The sequence below is a fragment of the Lepidochelys kempii genome, chromosome 3 (genome assembly GCF_965140265.1).
Source record: "Lepidochelys kempii isolate rLepKem1 chromosome 3, rLepKem1.hap2, whole genome shotgun sequence".
NCBI classification, from domain to species: domain Eukaryota; kingdom Metazoa; phylum Chordata; order Testudines; family Cheloniidae; genus Lepidochelys; species Lepidochelys kempii.
The window spans coordinates 76,531,453-76,554,729 of NC_133258.1; the positions used below are offsets into that span (position 1 = coordinate 76,531,453).

General features: G+C 38.2%; 1 protein-coding gene across 9 annotated transcripts in view; it reads right to left on the reverse strand.

Annotated features, from left to right (window-relative positions):
* Positions 1–23,277, reverse strand: part of ASCC3 (activating signal cointegrator 1 complex subunit 3) — a 508,597-nt gene that overhangs the window by 216,100 nt on the left and 269,220 nt on the right. For all 9 annotated transcript variants that reach the window (XM_073336867.1, XM_073336864.1, XM_073336863.1 and 6 more), the window contains one exon: positions 3,647–3,781. In XM_073336867.1, coding sequence (XP_073192968.1) covers positions 3,647–3,781 — 135 coding nt within the window. The remainder of the gene's footprint in view (positions 1–3,646; positions 3,782–23,277) is intronic.

Sequence of the window (23,277 nt, forward strand, 5' to 3'; positions counted from 1 at the left end):
TGAAAGTATAAATCTGCCTACTAATATAAATTTCTACAATATATACATTATAAATATATTTTTGGCTTAAGGAATTTCAAGTGAACAATTTTCCAGTTTAAATAGTTCAGGAAACAAATTATCTGTTCAAATTTGGGACTAATTTCTAAACTTCTGTGCACATTAGCAAACCATTAGGAATAGAATTTAAATTTTGCAGTGTGTTACAAACTGAAATATGTTCAGCATGTCTGTTTATAATGCTGTCAACTTTTATGGATAGAATAGTTCTCGCTTACAAATCTGGCTGTAAACAACATACTAAAAAAAATCCAGTACATATTCTTTGTAAAGACATTCTTGGCAGTTCAGAAATATGAACTGAACACCCACAAAACCTTAGTACCATTAAAAATTACTGGGTTGGAATAAAACTCTCCATATATCCTTCAACACAATATAAAGTAATTGTCAAAGGACACTTCAAAGACAACATAGTTATTTAAATGGAGCTATGGCATAGAGCCTAAAACACAAAATTCCTACTCCACAGGTGGGCTATGAATATCCTCAGTGGCAGAAGTTAACTTATATGTATATCAAACATGTACAACGATAATTAATGAACACGTCCCTCATTTTCAGATATTTAACTTTGGGTAGCAGAGGGAAGTTATTCCTAAGAAAAAACTCACACAACTTAAATATTATTCTAACAACTAGATTAAGAATTTATCACCAAAAATGTAAGTGTCATATATATAATACAATAAATTAACAGTCATTTAGGATAACACTGTCTTGACATAGATACAAGGTCATTATTTAAATGCATGAGAAAGTTTACAAAAACTTTTAAGTCTTTTGCCTAAGTTTTATTTCTTATATTTTAGGAAATGTTTTGCTTTTTTTCAAAGATTTCTTTGGGATTGAGACACAAGCACCAATCATTACTACAGAGTATTGAGTGACTGTCAGTTTTTAACATACTGTATACAGTTAGTCAATATTCACCTACTGTTGAAAGTACTATTGTCCTGTGAGCCATATGCATACTTCTGAAACCTGACCAGTGCTCATCTATAGTTTTATGGTACAGCTAACATCAAGCTGGGTTGGGAGACAGACTGCTCTTGTAGGATTCAAATTGTTTTCCCATCACAGACTCTCAAGTCAGCCACTGTTTGGCGGGTCACCAACAGGGACCTAAAGGGAAAGTCATGCAGTATGAATGGGTGCAGATGTATAGGCTGGAGAAGTTTTACATTTTGAGTGGCTGTGAGGAACGTCCACAGTTTTGGAAGTTAAGATGAATGAATAAGACACACATCTAAATCTTTGATGTCTAGACAAGATGAACCAAACTCCCAGCCATTTTAAATGTATTAATCATTACTATGAACTCATTTCTCCTCCAAAAGTTTTGCTGTAATAGTCGTGTCCACTGCCTATTATCTACGAATGTAATGGTCACAAAGAAAGTATGATGGACAAGTTCCTACTCATACAAACACAATGGGCTTGTCTACACTAAGGGGGCTACAGGGGCATAGCTGTAACAACCTTAGTGTAGATGCGTCACATGTGCTGGAATAAATTTTTCCATTAATATAGGAACCCCACCTCCCTGAGCAGCAGTCGCTACACCTATGTCTACACTACCAAGGCCATCGCGGCACAATGTAGAAGTGTAGTGTAGACGCTATGTTGCTGGAAAGAGTTTTTCTGTCAACATAGTTTATCCACTTCTCTCAGAGGTGGTAGCTAGATGGATGGAAAAATTCTTTCATTGACCTAGCTGCATCTAAACTGGAGGGTAGGTAATTAACTAAGGCGCTCAGAGCACAATTTTTTCCTCAGCTCTGTGTGACACAGGTTGATCTAATTTTTAAGTGTAGACCAGACCTAAGAAAGCAGAAGCATTTTTTCATCAACCAAGCCAGGGGTTGGGTTGGCATAGCTAATGTTCTCAGAGGTGTGAATTTTTCACACCCCTGAGTGACATAGCTATGTCTATCTAAATGTTTAGAGTAGACTGGGCCAATACCTTTTGAGTGTATTATGGTTTGGACAATGCCCTACAAGTACTTAGAGAATAGCCATATTCTAGGTTTAAAGAGTGCCAGATCTATGTAATGTTTTTAATTAATGGGTGAAGAATATTGCATATACCTTTCCCTGGCCTTGCCTGCTCCTTGGTTCTTTAATCCATTCACTGGTCTCCCTTTAACTGCATTGGTCAACAATAGTGGTGTTGGTGAAGTTTGAAGTTAACTGGTGTTTGTAATATACATCAAATTCCAAAAGAATATGCCTTCATTAGGAAACAATTCAATATAAAAATAGGCCACAAGGGTTTCAATATCTACTGATGCCAGATTGTATGGGACATCTATACTAAATAAATGTTTATTGTGGAAGTATTACCTAGCATTGTTGTCCTAGTTTTTATTAAAAGTAAACCTTAAACGGCAGCCTATCTGAAGCCAAAAAATATTAATGAGCTAATCATTTCAACCTCACATATTCAAAAAGATAAGCATTCAGGAAATGTAAAAACTATCTCTTTAAAAACAATCTGAAATACTGTTTTAACAACAACCTGGATTAAACTGAGATTATGCCAGCACTGACAAAAGTGATGATGCATTTGCCATATTTAGAGAAGTGCAATCAACACAGAATAAATAACCGTAGGATATTATAACACATATGCCACTGTTGAACTCTTCAAATGCAAATTTACTTAAGAAAAACATGTCAAATAATGACAACATAAATCTGTAAAATGAGCTCTCTTGAAAATCTCACCTATGCTACAGAAAACAAGCATCTGTTAGCTCAAGCTGTCTCAAACTTGAAAATGAAAATTTTATAATTATGTACATTCTTACATTAAAATCACATACTATCATGAGAAAATATATTCCACATATATGGTATATGAACACACAGACCTCAATAGACCTGGCATCCAAACAAACAAAATATAAAAAGGATGCAAATACAACAGTACCCAAAATAGAGAGCACTGAAGTCACAGCTAACTCTGTAAGCCATTAAGTCAGGAATCATCAAAATAGCATGCTACAATAAATTATTACACCTTACATTTCACTCTGATAGCAGACATATTTGGGCTCTGGTGAACTGCAAATGGAGCAATATCCCTTGATACTGAAAGCCTGCTGTGCTAGACTACTGAAACTAAATCTATCTAAGTCTATAGCTAGAAAAATCCAAGTCTGTCTGAACTGTTGGGTTAGAGAAACAATCTGTCAGGTTGCTGAGTCCCAAGGCATGTCTAGATTATGCTCTGGATTGACGGGCAGCGATCGATCCAGTGGGGGTGTGTGTGTCAATTTATCGCGTCTTGTTTAGACGTGATAAATTGACTGCCAAGCGCTCTTCCGTTGACTCTGGTACTCCACCAGAGCAAGAAGCATAGGCAGAGTTGATGGGGGAGCGTCAGCTGTCGACTTACCACAGTGAAAACACAGCAGTAAGTAGATCTAAGTACATCGACTTTAGCTAAATTATTCACATAGCTGAAGTTGTGTAACTTAGATCGATCCACCCCCCACTCTCCTCCCCCCCCCAGTGTAGACCAGGCCCAAGACAATCAGGGCTTTAAAGATTATCAACCATAAATTAATGTATCACTTACTTGTTTTTCAGCTTGTCCATAATCAGGTCCTTGGGTTGGCAAAAAGTAGCAAATATGACCATTGTTTTTTGCTTTCTCTCGAAGAGCCATGGCAGTTCGTACAGTGGCATTTCTAGCATGAACAAACACCATCACCTGAAAATACAAGGAAAGAGTTGTTGATAAATAACAAAACGCTTAATAAAATAACTAAACTCCCCATGTGGTAATGGAGTTATCTCTGCTGAAATAACTGCACCTCTCTTTTATTGAGTAATACAAAAAGATTAGAAATGCTTCACCTCATATACTTCTGCAAAACCATTTAAATTTATACTAACCCTTCTTTATTAGCCTTCAAAAATACAAAAACAATTTCAAACAGCAACAAAGTGCAATGTTTACCTATTTTAAGCAGCATACCTAAAAAACAGAGAGGAAGTGTTTCTCTAAAAGTTTAAGAAGGAGATGAGAGTTTAGATGCCCAACTCCCATTGACTTCCGGTGTAAACTGGGTGCTTAATAGTCCTTTATACCTTTGAAAACCTCCTCCTCAACTGTTACATGTAGCAAAAAAAAAAAAAAAAAAAAAATCCTCATTTCTGGAGCAAATCCTGACCTCTACTAAAGGCTACTTTGCATTGCACAAAACAGCCTTACATGTAGCCTTAACTCGCTAACTGAGAATAGCTTTGGAGTAGAGGAATCCCAAGTGAGAAGAGAAGCTTTAAACATCCCTCAACATAGGAAGACCTCTTGTGAGGAAACTGGGTAGCCAAAATGCTGCTTGCACTCTGGGTCAACTGTTGCCAAAACAGTCCTTTAGAAGATGTTGCTGCAGTGCCATCACAATTTAGAATATCTTTCAGACCCTAGATCTGTGAAATGCACTGTCTGCATATTTTGTATTAAATTACTAAATAAACTGGTAAATTAATGGCAATTTCTTTACCATAATTTCAAGAGACAGATACACAAACATCTACATTCACATAATAGCAAATCTGAAATTTTAATCATGCTATCAGGAAATTCTAAATTAAGAAGAGTATGGAAACATAATTGGTGTACACATTTCACCATCATGCACTAAGGAAAATGACCTCAATAGGCAGGGAAGAACATATACAGCTTTATTACAAAAGAACTTCATTATCTTCTATAACCTTAAATATAGTCATGTAGGATTTTGTACTACCATATATACGTTGTGTGTTCATGTACTGAAAGATTACATTGCTAAAGGGGTGAAGACAACAACATATATATCTTTACAAAAACAACTCAGGTAATATATACAAAAGAGACATTAGGTAGAAAGGGGGCATTTTAAAATGAAGCAAAATTAGTGTGAGAATATATAATACTACAATACAGTTGAGTAACTTTACCTATCAGTATGCAAATTCCAAACTTGCAACAACAACTAGAAAGATGTATGTTTCATAGTTTCACAGACTTTAAGGCCAGAAGGGACCATTCGTTCATCTAGTCTGATCTCCTGTATATCAGAGACCATTACACTCTATACTGAGTTTATATCTTTGAAATCCTCCCCCTCAACTGTTATATGTTATCCCCATGAAGGTAGGGAATGGACAGGAGAATTAATAGAGTCACAGATTCCAAGGCCAGACGCGACTACCCTGACAGGCCAGCGGAACCTCCTCATCCAGGACACACACACACAGGCTGCAGAAGTTTGCCCAGAGCCTAGATTTAAGCATATGTTTTAGTGATTTAATCTCATTTTCAACTCCAAGTGATGGGGAGTCCACCATCCGTATGTTCCAGTGTTTAGTTACCCTCACAGCTGCAAAAATGAATCTTATTTCAAGGTTGAACTTGTCTAAGTTCAATTTCCAGCCATGGGATTGAGTTATACCTTTGTCAGCAAGGTATAACTCTCCACTGTCAGTTATCTTCTGCTGTGTAAGGACCTATACACAGTGATCAAGTCAACTCTCAATCTTCTGTTCAATAAGCTGAATAAATTGAGCTCTGTACATTGTAAAGCCAACCCACATTGTAAGGCTTGTTTTCCAGCCCCTGAATCTGTTTTGTAGCCGTTCTCTGAACCCTAATACTTCCATGTCCTTCTTGAACTGTGGACACTAGATCTGGATGCAGTATTTTAGTAGCTCTCTTACCATAGCTGCATACAGAGGCAAGATCAAGTCCCTACTTCTTCTAGATAGTCCACTTTTTATATATTCAAGGATTGCATAAACCATTTTTAACCATGGCATTGCACAGAAAGCTCATGTGAATGATTATTTATGATGATCACCAAGTCCCTGCTTTTCAAGATGGTACCTAATAGTATAGGGAATACTCAATAATGTACCCATCTATATGGCAAACTCATGGGCTCCAAATGTACAAAGTGAGCCGATTTGTGAAAATATTCTACTGATGTGATTCAAACATGTCGAAAAAAGTTATATGGGTAAGAGACTAACTCCTTCTGAGTCTCAAACAGATCGTTCTGCAAAAAATCCAAACACTTCCCTCAAATAGCTAAATAACTAAAAAATCACATCTTTCCTCTCAAAATACTTGCAAACTGATAGCTAGAGGACAACATCCAAAGCAAAAATATTGTTATACTACTCAACACAGTACACAATTCCTTCTTACAGTTTGAGGTTTATTTTGTGTTATACTCAGTAGGTCAAATACTAGAAAAACAGTATTTTACCTATGTACTTTCAGACCATTCTCCTTTAAAGCTAACAATACTGCTTTTCTTTTGCCCCACTGTACTACCTCCTTTACTTGGAGGAAGAATGTTTCAATTGTACTTGAAAATAAGGAGATTAAGTTTAACTTTATTCTTTGAGAACAACTTTCATACTAATTCTTTAAGACCAAACTTCAAAACATTATTAATTTCTCTTGAAGGAAGTATTATTATTAAAGATTCATTCAACACTATACATATTGAAATTCACAGTCCCTGTCTCCAAGAGTTTACAATTTAAGACTGGACAAGTGAAGTCAGACCATAGAGTCAATAAGGGGATGGGATGGCATGCATAACATTGTGGTTTCTTTGGTTGGTCATGCATGCTTCATTAGTTAATTATTTTATGATTCGATAATAATCCTTCATAGCATTATGGCTCTTGCAATTAGACCCCTTCATTTAACTTCAAACACTCTTGGATGGGGTAAATACCACTGATGCCTGCATACCAATTTCCTGTTGTTCACATGCCACATAATGGCATAATCTTGTTTAAATTTCTCCAAAATCAGAGTCATGCAGAGCTGTAAGGAAGAGTAGATTATGACCCTAAATATTCATTAACCATTTCAGTTTGACTTGTCAATTTATCATTTTGTGACTTATTTTCTAGAACAGCTTGGATAAACCTAAGTTAGAACTTAAAGTGATATCACTGCACACTAAGTGGTGGGGGCCCTTGTCTGGTTTGTTGGAAAAGGTGTGTGTCTTTTTAAAGACTGGAGAGACAGGGAGTGATTTTCTGCTGCAGCTGACCCATCCCCACTTCCAGGTGACTGGAAGAGAGGGAGGACTAGGTAGGTCTATGCCAGGGCAGAAAAAACAATCTTTTACCTGGACTAGGTAGAGCAGCACCCATCCTCCTACCCACTGAAGTGGTGAAACTGCAGGTGCTCTCAGGCTCCACTGTGGGCATTGTGCTAATTGCACCTTTCTCAGGGGGCTGGAAAGGAATTTTTCCCTCACTGCCAGATTGGCCAAGGGGAAGTGTTTTCCCCCCCATCTTCTCCACAGTTGGGGGGGGGGGGAGGCTTAGTTGAGGAGCAGAAACAGGGTTCTTATGACTGGTAAGGCAGGGGCCAATCCCTCACCTGCATTTGAGGGCAGGGGTGGTGAGGTCCCAGCAGCGGGTTGTCTGGGGACCAGGACGGTTGATGGGAAGACTCATGGAAGCCTCCCAGGTACATTTTGAAATTATTATGAATTACCTTTCACTGTACACTTTTATCTGCCAGGTATTCCCAACCATTTAAGAATTAAGTTGTGACCTAATTAAACACCATCCAGTGTCTCCTGTCCTTCCAGCATAGCTAGACAACAACAATTTCCTTTTATAAAAGGATCCATTTCCTACAACTCCCCATCACTCCCACCACAAACACTAAGTTCTCATATCACAGGCTTGTGTGTTGACAGGCTTCACTTAAGACCTGCAAGGTTTTGAGCATCTAAAAATGTACTTGATTTTATCATTTGTTGATTTGTCTCCTTATTTAAAAGAAGCAATATGAACATTTGAATCTATACAATGAAACAACCCAATTTGATCTGACAAAAATACCTGCAAATAATCTCGATAAGATAGCATTGAAAGCTGACAAGTAGTTCAAGTGAAGTAGGTATAAGGACTTAATTCAGGACAGGAACTGTAGCTTCAAGCCAAGTAATTTTTTTGTTGGAAAAGGTGTGTGTCGGAGAGAGGGGGGGAGCTTTAAAATTAAAAGAAAATATAGTCGTATTTGACATTTTAACGTTGGTTGCTTAAAAAGTGTCACCGATGCTTTAGCTATATTTTTGTTTTATGATTTAACCACCAAATGGGTTTGTTCACTAGTTTTACATACAATTTAATCTGTTTCAGATTCAATTTTCATGTTCATTCTTGCAGCAATTTTGGAATGGCCTATTTCTAGCTCCAAAAAGGTAGTGTCCCACATGACATTTATATAGCATTAGAATTTATTTAGTTGAAGTGTATTAAAATAAATATTTCTGCATATTTTGGCATCATATTGATAAACACGGAGTTTGTTCTTCTCATTTTTAGTAAACTCATTATCCAATAACAAGCAAAGTGTGTTGTGACTTTGTTTTCCCCTCCTCCCTAAAATTGCTACAAGCTCTGTGACACAAAAGTTTAGGACAAAAATGATTTTGTTGAGGAAAAGGACAAAGAGAAAGCTCAAGAAAGAAATCTTTAAAGTTTGGAAGGGACATCACCTGGATAAGAATATAAAAAAAAGCTCAAGTCTGTAAGCAAGTATATATTTAAATCCAATAGACCCTGTAATTAACCAGGACCTGCCATTTGTGCTAGTTTTAATAAAATAAGAAGAGAGAGGGATCTTAGGAAGCAAAACCAAACTACACAAACCACACTTTCCCAAATATGATTTGGGTATAATACTGTGGTAACCTTCACACATCAAAGCAGCAGCAGGAAATCAAGTTGGATGTAGCCATAAGCCAGTAACAAATAAGTGAGGGATGGTGCAGAACTAGGGGACCTGGTACACCATGCCCGCTGTTGTTTACAAGTTCTTTTGGTAGTTAATTATTTAGAAATAGGACATTAAAAATTAAATATTATATGTATATATTCATTCTTTGGTGTTTTTTAAAGAATTGACATGTTTGTTTAATTTGGGAAAATGTTTTACCCTCTTTCCATTATTTTATTAGTCAATTTATATTCATGATTAAATAAAATAAAATAGGTAAGACTTTGAAGACTGGTATAATCTTTCCTGTAGCACATCTGTTTAAACTAAAGAAAATACTTTGAAAAATTATACTCTCTAGCCTCAAGTGAAAGTACAATTATTGATTAGGTCAGAGTAGATTGCCCAGTTATTAGCAGGCTTAGTTGTATGAGGAAACCTAAGTATAAAAATTAACCTGACGCTGAAAAGAGTTAAAATAAGAATGAAAGACACATGACCTCAGTATGTGTTTTAGCTTCATCTACTCTAATTGTACTGAAGTGGAAGTCCCATCCACCCTTAAACGTAAGCGGTGGGTGTAGTGTAAGACTATAGATGGTAAAGTAAGAGTAGACAAAAGCTGATCATACAGCCTAATTGATCGAAAATTGTAAATTAGCAAATGTCAAATTACCACTCATCAGCATCCCCAACATGTGCGAGAACATTTGTAATAAAACATAGCAGCTGACAGCAATCACATAAAAAAACCCATTGCACCATGACTGTGCAAACAGTTGTCTATTACTAATCTATGCATAAGGTATGAGAGGAAGCTGGAAAAAACACAGCAGTATACGCCACAAGGAGAAAACTCTCTTATATCCACAAACATTACGATTGGCTTATTCCTTTGTGTGAAAACTGGGACCATCAGTCCAAAACACTGAACATATCTTGACCTGGTTTATACCTGGGTAGCTTTGAGACTTGAGGATGAAGAGCAGAGAACCTCTTGCCCAAATGTGGACCCCACCTCAATTACTTTGATAAAGGCAAGAGGGTAAAGGAAAATGGGCTGTTAAGTGAGGATTCCTACTTACTGTTTGTTAAGGTTCCTTCCCCACTCTGAACTCTAGGGTACAGATGTGGGGACCTGCATGAAAAACCCCCTAAGCTTATTTTTACCAGCTTAGGTTAAAACTTCCCCAAGGTACAAACTATTTTACCTTTTGTCCCTGGACTTTATTGCTGCCACCACCAAGCAAATATAACCAGGAAAGAGCCCACTTGGAAACGTCGTTCCACCTAAAATCCCCCCAAGCCCTACACCCCCTTTCCTGGGGAAGGCTTGATAAAAATCCTCACCAATTTGCATCGGAGAACACAGACCCAAACCCTTGGATCTTAAGAACAACGAAAAAGCAATCAGGTTCTTAAAAGAAGAATTTTAATTAAAGAAAAAGTAAAAGAATCACCTCTGTAAAACAGGATGGTAAATACCTTAATCAGATTCAAAACATAGAGAATCCCTCTAGGCAAAACCTTAAGTTACAAAAAGACACAAAAACAGGAATATACATTCCATTCAGCACAACTTATTTTATCGGCCATTTAAACAAAACAGAATCTAACGCATATCTAACTAGATCGCTTACTGACTTTTTACAGGAGTTCTGACCTGCATTCCTGCTCTGGTCCTGGCAAAAACAACACCACAGACCGAGAGAACCCTTTGTTTCCCCCCCCTCCAGCTTTGAAAGTATCTTGTCTCCTCATTGGTCATTTTGGTCAGGTGCCAGCGAGGTTATCCTAGCTTCTTAACCCTTTACAGGTGAAAGGGTTTTTCCTCTGGCCAGGAGGGATTTAAAGGTGTTTACCCTTCCCTTTATATTTATGACACTGTTATTTATATAGAATAATAAATGCAGATGGCACTTAACAGGCACTTAAATATACACACTTCAATTCATAGAATACATGCAAAGTAAAACCACCATTTTTGTTATGGACACTAGAACCACTGACTGTTATAGAGTTTGTTCGGTACCAAGGTAAGAGGAACTTTAAAAATACCATAAATAAATCAAATAGAGTACACAAAATTAGAAGTGACAGATTAAAAAAAAGTTCTGACTCAAAGACCTTTTAAACCAAGGCCCTGATTCCCCACTGTATGATTCTAATTTTAAAGCAGCATGTCTCCATGGACTTCAAAAGATTTATGATCAAATCTAGACCCTAATCCTCTCCCAGTGATTACTACCTTAATTTTCTGTGCACTAATACAGAAGCCAATCCTGGATTCCCATCAGGTTTAAAGTCTTCCAATTCCTGCCAATGATATTCAATCTCCAGCACTTCTGGCATCAGGGCACCCACCAGACTGGCCAACACATCAGACTATACATCTTTATTTTACCAATTAGACTCTTTTGCAAGGACCTCTGGCAACCCTATCAAAGTTTATGTCTAACTAGGAAATTTCAATTTAACTTCTTTAGCGGTCTTATTTCCTGTACTGCTCTAGTTATTTCTGGCTCTTTATGGACAATACAGTACTTTAATACCTATGCTTCATGGGCTCATGTGTACGTTACCCAGAATCTCAGCTGGGTTATTATGGAAATTCACAATTTGGCAAAACAATCCCATAAAAATAGAAAACTTACATATTGTGACATTGGCTTTTGTTATTCACTTTTCCCTGATATTAATTCCTCTTCCACATCTCAAACAAATTCTAAGCAGCTTGCGATCAAGAAATGACTCTGAACATTTCTTGCTTATGTTTTCATTTTAAGGTTAACTCAAATGATAAATAGTTTAACAGTATGTAAATTGGAAAGTACTGACTATTAACAAGGAAATATTACAAATGTACACCCCATGCTCATATTGGGAAGATGCAGAAGCCAGGATCCATGTGTTCCTTACTCTTATAGTAACATACAATATTCTCATGGCCTTGAATCAATTTTCTTTTCTTTTCTTTTTTTTTTCTACTTTTTGCGTATACCAGTTCTGATTATTAAAGTTGCAAATGTTTTTATCTTTACACTAAAATACATTCATATATATATAGCTATGGTTAGTAAAATTAATCTAATTTACACTTTGGAGTTTAACCCTTATTACAGGTGGAATTGATAGTACTGTATATTTTTAAGGGTACCTGCTACTTCCACTATATGATCCTGTTTTCAGTCGCTTATAACCTCAACAAACTTTAACCACTTGGGCTGAAATTTTCCATGCTGGATGTCTGCCACAGGCTTAATTTTTTTCAGAACTTCAGCCAAAACTGTTTAGCCATTTCCAAAAATGAAGCTAGGGAAAAATCTGTTGCTTTGCCTATGTTAAAAAAAAAACACATTTCTGGTGGCATTTTCTTTGTGAAGCTCTAGTGCTATCATTCTTTGGAGCAGGGAACTGAAATTTGGCAGGGGTGTGGGCTTTCGCCATCGCCATGAAAATCTATCCAGATTTGGCCAAGTAATAAAACCAGAAAAAATGTGGTGTACACAGTCTCAGTAGAGACTTTCTAGACCAGTGGTTTTCTACTTTCTTCATTTGTGGACCTCTAATCAATTTCAAATGGAGATGTGGACCCCTTTGGAAATCTTAGACATAGTCTGCGGATCCCCCAGGGTCCAGAGACCACAGACTGAACACCACTGAGCTAGAGCTTCACAGCTAACCACCAGAAGATTCCATCTGTACTGGGCATGATCCAGTCTGGAGCTTAGCAGGATCTCGAGGATGCTACGGGATGGGCACTGGAACTGACTGCAGCAATCCCATCTTTCCTCGACTCTCGGATGTTACCCATTCGCTAGGCCCAGGCAGCATGGAAGAAGAGGCTGCTTGCTTTGAACACAGAGGGGAGAAAAGATGGACTGGGATGAGATGGAGGGGAAAAGGCATGGAGTAAGATTGGGAAAAGGAACTTGTGGGGGGGAGACTGGAACTTGAGGCTGACAGGGTAGAGAAAGGGAAACTGGGGTTGGGAGCTTAAGTGCATGACTGAGACTGTCTGAGCAATTAGAGGGGCAGACAAGGGATGACAAGAAGGTGGTAGGAGGGAAGGGGAGACATCTGATGAGAAGCCAAGTTGTGGAGGGAGAATTAGGACTGGCTGAGACAAGAAGCGGAAGGCATACCTCCTGAGATGGGACAAAGAGCTGGGAGGCAGAGAGAATAAGGAGGCTGAGGAGAAGAAACCGGATGTATGCAGGACTGGGACCATGAGTAAGTGGGGATAGGCTAGGATGGAGGAACTAGGGAGACGATAGTAGGATTTACTGGGAAGGAGACTGGGATGAGGAACCAAGGTTGGAAAAGAGACAGGACTGGGACAAAAACAGGTTAAAGGGGATGGGGCAGTAGGGGTTAAGGTTGGGGTCTGACAACTAGAGCACACGCCTCTCCAGAACCTGGAATGAAAGACCAGATGAATCAGAGTTAAGTATTTTCCATAGGAATTCCGCCTCATTTGTTGAGGAACAAGGCAGGGGATTTCAAAGAGAGAAAGTTAAGGCAGTTAAATGGAGCCCTGGAGAACTGGATTCCCACTGGATTAAACCAAACTTTTCACAAGTAGTCACTAATTGTGAGTTCCTCATTTTGTGCCTGACTTGAGACTCTGGTGTCTGATTTGCAGAAGTACTGAGTATTCAAAGCTGCAACTGAAGTCAATAGGAGCTGTACTCTGAGCAGCTGTATAATGTTAGGAATTCTCCAACTAGGGTATCCAAAATTTGTGGAAACTTTTGACCCTAATCTCTCTGTGTTTCAGGTTCCCCATCTATAAAATGCTGCCAGTAATCCTCTATCATTTCACAGGATATTGCAAAAATAAATTAATGTATATTTGTGAAGCACTGAGTTACTCTTCTGATGAGCATCCTAGAAAAGCCCATGAGGAAATTAGTAATTCTGCCTTAGATCAAGGTTTGAATAGTGTGGAGTAAATAATGCACTGGGCCATACATTGAACGAGGCAAAAACAAAAGGTTCAATAGCTAACATAAGAATGGCTCTACTGGGTCAGACCAAAGGTCCATCTAACCCAGTATCCCGTCTTTCGACAGTGGCCAGTGCCAGGTGCCCCTGAGGGAATGAACAGAAAAGGTAATCATCAAGTGATCCATCCCCTGTTGCTCATTCCCAGCTTCTGGCAAACAGAGGCTAGGGACACCATTCCTGCCCATCCTGGCTACTAGCCATTGATGGACCTATCCTCCATGAATTTATCTAGTTCTTTTCTGAATCCTGTTATGGTCTTGGCCTTCACAACATCCTCCAGCAAGGAGTGCCACAGGTTGTCTGTGTGGTGTGTGAAGAAATACTTCCTTTTATTTGTTTCATTATGTGAGCACTGTCCATCTTATGCACTGAATGAGGCAGTGGCCCTGTGGAAAACATACCACATTCATTATCTTGGAAACATATTTGAAACTATTTTTATATAGCTGTTGTACAGTTTCTATTAGAAGCATCATCATATGAGATATCATATTACAGCAAACGTTCAACTCAAGAGACCTTGTTCAGTCAAACTATAATAAAAGGAAAGCAAGTATGTGCAGAATTACCCTTTGTTTGGAAATCTTTCTACAATACTTATGTATTTAACTTTTAAGAATCACCTTTTCTGTATGAAATTCAATCCCATGCATGCTCACCAAATAATTCACATTTGAATTTTATGATGGCCTATTCTACGACCAGACTCTTAAGCAATTTAAAATGCTGGTGCAATTGCTGAAAGTGAACATAAGATCTCCACATTCTTTTTCTGTAGAATGGGCATCAAATTTGAGCAATAAAAATAGGACAGCTTTATTAGCTAACTACAGGCTCACAGTACTATGATTAATGCTAGAGCTGACAACTGATTACTTTTAATCCTTGTACATTATCAAATGTGATTGTAAAAATCAGCTTTGATTAACTGTCACTATACAAAGTCCTCACAAAATATGTGTATTTCTTCAACAAACAGGGTAAGCATTTGCCAGCTATTTTGTGGAAATAGCAACATAGTCCTAGCTATGTCAGAGAATGTTATATTTCATTGGCTAACCTCTGTGCATTAAATTATGCAAATAAGTTAGGGAAAGTAATTTAGAATAGAGAAGTGGTTCCACAGCTACAAGCTGTGTAATTAGATCTGTACTCTGCAGTACAAAGCTAGCTCTGGCGTCTAGTGCTGAGAGTCCGTGTAGCTCTTCTCATGAAACCTAGGCTTTCAATGACAAAATACGCCAAGTAAGCACAAAGATAATGTCCCTAGGTTAATACTGCAAAATTTTGTACCGAGTATGTGAAAAAAAAAACACTTTTACTGAAGATTGCTTAAGCTTCACAATTATGTATGTATGCTTAAGCCTCAAAAACCTTATATTGTACATGTTGTAGTTTTCCTATAACAAGTAGCACTACTTTACCAAAGTACTGAAGAGTGTATTTTTCAGGGTTCCCTCCCCACTCTGAACTCTAGGGTACAGGTGTGGGGACTGCATGAGAGACCCCCTAAGCTTATTTCTACCAGCTTAGGTTAAAAACTCCCCAAGACACAAATTTTCCCTTATACCTTGGATTAGGTAACGCTGCCACCACCAAGTGATTTAGACAAACTCAGGGAAAGAACCACTTGGAGTTCCTACTCCCCCCTAATATCCCCTAAGATCCTGCACCCTCTTTCCTGGGGAGGCTTGAGAATAAACAAGATGAGCACAGACCAACCTTGGGTTTTTTTAGGACACACACAGGATTTTTGATTACTAGAAAGAAAAAGGGTAAAAGAAGCATCTCTGTAAAATTAGAATGGAAGATAATCTTATAGGGCAATCTGATTCAAAAACACAGAGGATTTCCCTCTGCGCCAAAATTTAAAGTTACAAAAAGAAAAACCAGGAATACACCCTTCCTCTCAGCACAGAGAAAATCACAAGCCAAAACAAAAATAAGCGAATGCATTCCTTTGATAGTACTTACTAATTCTAATGGAGTTGGATTGCTTGCTTTCTTGATCTGTGTCCGGCAAGCACACAGAACAGACAGATCAAAACCTTCTCACCCACCCACCCCAGATTTGAAAGTATCTTGTCCCCTTATTGGTCCTTTTGCTCAGGTGCCAGTCAGGATACCTGAGCTTCTTAACCCTTTATAGGTAAAAGGATTTTGTTCCTCTGGCCAGGAGGGATTTTATAGTACTGTATACAGGAAGGTTGTTACCCTTCCCTTTATATTTATGACAGTATTATTCACGGTATGTGAGAAATAACACAGTGAACATCATTAACACTAAGCATGGGACTACTCACACAAGCAAGTTTGCAGGACTGGTTACTATATTTCAGTCATTAAACTAAAAATTATAAGCATAATAAATGCATTTTATAAATATCTCAAACTATATAGTGTAACTGATACCTGTTGATAGTAATGACAGAAACAAAGATGATTGGAGGAAGTTTCCATGAAATGCTAAAATCCTATATTATATATATTCACATACTTTATCCAATAAGAAACTTTATTTTCAGCCTTCTATTGTTGGGCATAACTAGGTGAGCTGAAAAAGGTGGTGCGGAGCTGCAAGTACAGTATACATTCCCACTTCCCTAGCCCACAAGCTGATCATGTTTTCAAAGTGAAAAACTGGGAAATGTGGGTGGGGCTGTAACAGGGAAGGTTTTGATGAAGGATAAGGGAAGTTGGTGCGAAAGTGGAAAGAAAATGGGGCTTCCTCTTTCCTCTCTTACCCTTACTAAAATTTAGTAACTTATGAAGGTCTGATGAGAACGGAAAGATTTATTAAAGGAATAGAAACAAATCACACTCTCATTCCATCTGTAATGTGTGCTGCAGCTTTCTCTTTTTGAATTTATTTCTTAATCCTCATTTTCTATTTGACTCTCAGTCTTTTACTTATAGAACTCACTGTCAAGTCTTAACCCTTTAAACACAGAAGAATATGGAGGTGGGGGGGAAGCGAAGTAGGCTCTATATCTTATCTAAGCAACAAGAAAATTCCAAAATACAAATATATTTTCCAGCCATTTTATTAACAATTAAACTACCTCAGATTTCAGGGAATATTTCTTGTAAACTAAATTTGAATTAAGCTCCTATTTTTAAAAGGCATCTAGAAAATTGATGAATTGACAAACGAGCATACAAGCTAGAGGTAATGGCATATATTCCATACAACTTTTTTGGTCTTTAGAGCATAAAATCTTGGCAAGTTAGAAAGCAGGCTACACTTACTCTTCGTGTCCAATTAAAAGATGGAAATCTTCCTTCAAACGGTCTTACTGACTTATGTTTTTTAGTTTGCTGATCACTCAACAGCTCTCTTTACATACATAAGTAAATTAAAGAAAAACTGTCTCCAAGATTTGCTGAAATAGAACAGAGGTACACAACAGCAGTCCTATTTTAAAAGGAAAGATTACCCATCGATAATAGTGAAGTAATCCACAATGCCCCATCAGATATGTTATAATCCATTTTTAATTCTGATATATCACCATTCACTGGTGTCTCCTGCAAATGTTGACTCAATAGTTTAAAAAAAAAAAATCCACTGCTGATCATTCCTGCTTAAACAAAATGAACTGAGATTTCTGAGTGTGTGCCCATCCACAGGGGAACCTACTGAACACACTTCATCGTGAGCATAATGCATATTTATTTAATCCTATTTCTGTTGATATTTGATACATTTTAAATTTCTCTTTCATTTATAATTCCTCATCAGTTAAAACAGCCTCTAGAAAGAGTAGCAACATATCCATTGGGTAGGAAATTTCTAGTTAATATATACGTACATTAGGGAAGGGGTAAAGTTATTGTGCATGTACAGCATATAGAATTTTAATCATCCAAAGGAAAAATAAATTAAAAAAATCTGTTAACATCAACAACTGAAGTATTAACAAAAAAGTCTGAAATACAGTAAGTAGTGGAATTCATTTATTTTCATAGTTACTAATCCAAAGAGAGCTTTTATATTGTCCTGATGTAATTTATATTTGTACACCCTTGAGTTTGAAAACAGCATGCATTATGATTAACTATTTGTATTACTGTAATTCATAAAGACCTCTTTCAGGAGTAGAATTTCATTGTGTTAAGCACTGTACAAAAAGCACTTATGAAAAGCCTGCCTCTGCCCCCAAAGAACTTATGATCCATTTAACTACAGAACACAACACCTGAACAAAAAAACCGAGGAAGGATGAGGAAACAGTAGAAAAAGCATGTATTAATAAATTAGCTATGACTTGCTATTTGCCTAATACACAGGTTAGCTTTGCCCCAGTGAACAGACTGGATAATTCATTTCTTAAATACAATAAAATAATGTGGACTCAAATCCAATATCCAAAAAACATACTAGAATTGCTACCACCCTAGGCAGCCCTGTATTCACACCCTACACACTACTGCAATAATTTTTATACAAAATATGCCTCATGAGGTATTATTTGAAGACTAGTAACACACTGATCAATAATTTAAAATACATGTATCCATGCTGCACGCCAAATTATGGATACTCACTAATTTCATGCTTTAAAATCTGTGACTAAAGACATTTAAACCAGACGTCTCAGGAGGAGTTGATAAACAGGGTTTCTCCAGACAAAAAAGAGAGGCTGACACCTCAAACCAGGCATGGCCCAAATTCAATGGACTATTAATTTGTATAGGAGATTACAGCTGGGAGAGAGAATTTGCACAGTAGAAACCACCAGTAAGGAGGGAACAACAAGGGACCCTTATCTTCCAGACTTCATGGCTCCTTTTACTCATCATGAACTAATTAGCTTTATCTGGGAGTACCCTTCAAAAGAATACATTTCAATGTTCATTGGACTATAAAAGAGAGGGGGCAAAGAACCCCAAGTTATCTTTCACTTACGATGACAGAGGAACCAAGCACTCTGGATTTTGCGGGAGGTCAGTCACCTTTCTGGAAGGAGATATGGTAAGAAACTTACCTTGAACCAAGACTGTAGTTTTGTTAAGTGTTGGTCACTAGAAAGCGCTGTTCACTTTTCTTTGCTTGTAACCATTTCTGACTTTACACCTTACACTTGAATTCATTTAAAATCCTCTCCCTTTTTGTTAATGAACTTGTTTCACCTTTAATCTAAACCAATCCAGTGCTCTATTTGAAGTCATTGTTAACTCCAGTTAAAGCAACAAAACTGCTGTGTTTTTATCCCTTTAAAAGAGCATCCGACCTTATGTTCCAGGATACGGCTGGACATTTCAGGACAGATGGATTTGGGGAAATTTAGGACTGGAGGTGTGTTGTGGACACTTGGCTAGTAGTAACCAAGGATGATGGAAACCAAAGTGGCCATGGTGTAACGAACAGCATGCTGGAGTAAAAGTTGCTGAGTTAGGTCTGTTTATCCATACAGACACTCAGTGCATGCTTGTATGCTGGCTGGGAGAATCCAGTCAGGGATCTACACCACAGAGCATTTTAAGGCATACAGGGTGACAGAACAAGCGGTGACAATCTCTCACTGGTCTGAGTTGCACCGCAAAACATGCCAATTGTCTAGTTCATTTTTTATCTGGAGAACTGTTAATATAAATGCAGACTTAGAAGACCTTATTAGAGAGGACCCATATTGTACAGTGATGCTGAATCATGGTCTTTCAAAAACTTAGAAGAAATATGTAACTTACCCTGTGCTTAGGAACCTAAATGTAAACAGATACCTAACTCTCTTACCCTGATGCTCCATTTACCAACTCAAAGCTTCAAGATGGTAAATTTCATAATGAATTCTGAAACAATCAAATCTAGTTTCAAAACTATACACAGATCTACCAAAAAGTAAATTACTCTTTGGAAGCAATTCAAAAGCTTAAGAGGAAAAACACTCGGAGTACAAACTGAATCTATAACATTGGTCAAGATTTAAAATTGCCCAAATGCTTTTAGTCAAATGAGATAAAAATATAATACAGTTTAAATATTTCATAAGGTGTGCTGGACTCTTCTGCAATGTAATAGGACCAGAATATGATGGTCCAGTACTGATTAGAGGAGTATGAGAACAGTGGGGTTTGTATTATGTATATTCTTTGATCATGCCACATGTACCAAAGGCTAACTGATGCTATTGACAAGAAGTAAGCTAGCAGACTCCCTGTCAATGACAAGCATCTCAATATTACATGATTTATATCCTTGACACCTCCTCCTGCCATACATTTTGAAATGGCTGTTAGTTAGAAAATATGGCTGAAATTGCCTGTAACATACAATTTACATGTCATATAGAAGCTTGCCCCAATTCACAACTATATGCTATAACGAATATTTTAAAAACATCTATAACAGTGGTTCTCAATCAGGGGTTAGAGTACCCCAGGGAGTACACAGGGGTTTTCCAGGGGGGTACATCAACTCATTTAGATATTTGCCCAGTTTTACAACAGGCTACATAAAAAGCACTTACGAAGTCAGTACACAGTAAAATTTCATACATACAATCACTTGTTTATACTGCTCTATATACTATACACCGATATGTAAGTACAATATTTATATTCCAATTTTTTTTTGTGGTTATATGGTAAAAATGATGAAGTAAGCAATTCAGTAACAGTGTGCTATGACACTTTTTTAATGTTTGATTTTGTAAGTAAGTAATTTTTAAGTGAGGTGTAAACTTGGGGGTATGCAAGACAAATCAGACTCCTGAAAGGGGTAGAGTAGTCTGGAAAGGTTGAGTGCCACTTATCTAGAACACTTCACTTTCCTCTCCCAGAGGTGCAGATGGGAGATATCAGACTGTCCCCACTTCAATAATGCAAATACATCTTTGCAAAAAGGTCTTATTTGGCTTGGCAACTGAGGTGCTGCAACTGTTGCTTATCAAGCTCTCCTTGATTGTCTCATTGTTACCTTGTGTTCCCCCCATCTGTTTCTTGTATCCAGCTGTTGTGTTTCACTTTATACACAGATTGTAAATTCTTTGGAACAGGGACTGTCTTTCTGTTAAGCATCTGTACAGTGCTTTGCACACTACTGGAGCCTTTATCATGGCTCCTAGGTGCAACTGTAATACAAATAATTTATTGGGAAAAATTAGCCAATGGGTTCTTAGAGAGACAAGGTGGTTGAGGTAATTTCTTTCATTAGACCAACTTCTGTTGGTGAAAGAGATAAGCTTTTAAGCTATACAGAGCTCTTCTTCAGGTCTGGGCTCTCCAAGAGCTGGTTTACTATGATCACTTACTTATTATTACCAGTTATTCTCAGAGTCCTACACTCTGGGGGAAACTCTCGGCAGCAGCAGTTCCAAGTCCAGGAACAAGCCAAGCAGAACTTTGTGACTTGGGCTACCCATGGGGAGACCCCTGGGTTGAACAGCTGTATCACGGAGCTCCTGCTTCCACCAGCCCCTTCTTAGGGGTAGAAAGTAATGTGATCCCTTTTCTTCTCAAGGCCAGACGGTCTCTTGGTCAGAGCTGATGTCCATTCCTTGCCCTGGGGATTCAAGTGACTTAAGAGATTCCTGAAGTGGTGGGTCTGACATTTCCAGGCTAGCAGTCACAGGCCTGGGTATCTCACCTGAATACAGCTATTTTTGGCTCTTTCCCCTTTGGCTGCCACATCCTCAGGGTAACCTGGCCAGATAGCAGGCTTCCTCTTTCAGAGCCTGCTCTCCCAGTCTGCTAAGGCAGTGGTTCTCAAACTTTTTTACTGGTGACCCCTCTCACATAGCAAGCCTCTGAGTGTGACCCCCCTTATAAATTAAATACATGTTTTAATATATTTAATGCCATTATAAATGCTGGAGGCAAAGTGGGGTTTGGGGTGGAGGCTGACAGCTCGCGACCCCCTATGTAATAGCCTCATGACCCCCTGAGGGGTCCTGACCCCCAGTTTGAGAGCCCCTGTGCTACGGGATCCCCTTTCACCTCCTGAGCTTCCTTCTTTGGAAAATGAGGTTTGGCTTTCCCTAGCACATCCTCCAAGGACACTCTAGGGGTATAAGAGGCACAGAGGACAGATGTTAGCATAGCAAAGCGTTTGGTCCAATACCTGATAAACAGCAGGAAGAGGGGTGAGGGGAAGCAAAAACAAAAAGAGAAAACAAGCTTTAGTAATGTGTGTGGGGAAATTACTCCACCCAAACATGGTGGAAACTTTCAAATTTAATTCCTCTGTGCCTCAGTTCCCCATCTGTGAAACAGGGTAATACCTCCTCACATCACAGGGGTGTTGTGAAGGTAAATTCAATAATATCTGCAAAGTCACTCAGATACTATAGTGATGAGTACCACAGAAAAGCCCTGAGAAAATTAGTAAGTCTGTCTTCAGAGCTGAATAGTGTACAATAAATAAGGCATTTCAGCACTTCTGATAATTAGGTTCTTATATAAAAGTACAATAGCTGAAAAGTATGTTTTATTTACCACAGTTTCATGCTTTGGACAATAATCTCTCCACAAACATAAAGCTTTTCTTTTTTGACAAGTTTTAAATTCCTCTTTCTTCTTTGCTCATGTCATGTGATTTCATCTAACATTTTACTTCTTTTAGAGACAAACTGCTCTTACACATTTTGCAAGCAAAGCTCGTCAAAGCAACAGTTCTATTGCACCAAGCAACTAACCTAATTTCTGCTCATTTAAATTCTCATATTATCTGTCAAGAGAAAATCAAATATTTAACAGTAATAATGCATATTTAAACATACTGGGCTTGATTCGGTCTCATGGAAGCAGTTGCATTCCCGATTCCTAGTGAGGACTCACCCATAGCAGACTGAATAGATGGCAGTTTTACCACCATCTTCTGACAGAAGAGGGCAGCTTTCAACTCAGATCTGCCGGCTGCCCAGGTTGGGTTGTAAATCAGTACATTAACGGACAGCCCAGTCCCTGTCCCTTTCCTCTTTGCAGTCTGGGCTGGCTGACGCATGGTCGCTACCTAGAGCGAGGTTAGTGGTCAACTTGTGCCCTATTCCAGTCAGATCATCTACCACAAGGCACTCACAGTCTGTGCTTCGCTGGTGAAAGCCAAACTGAATCCTGCCTTCTGCGTCAAAAGCAATTAAAATAACTATTATTATTATACAGCAACAAAACAAGCCACGGCCCTTGACAGAACAAACAGAAAGACAAGCCTTGGGCAAGATTTTCAAAAGCGGCTAGTAATTTTGAGTGCCTCAATTTCTGAGTGCTCAACCTGAGTCAACTTAAAGATGTCTGATTTCCAGACAGTGCTGAGCATGCACCCTCTGAAAACTAGGCCCCATTAAATTGTGTCAAGTTAAACACCAATACAACTGAAGCATTGAAAAAAACAGTAGTCACTTTCGAAAATATTTGCCAAACCCCTTGCCCTAAAAATCTTGTCTTGTTTTAGACATTACATGCTGAGCAGGGGTAAAACACTAAAGAGGAGATGAAGTAAAGAACAACAAATA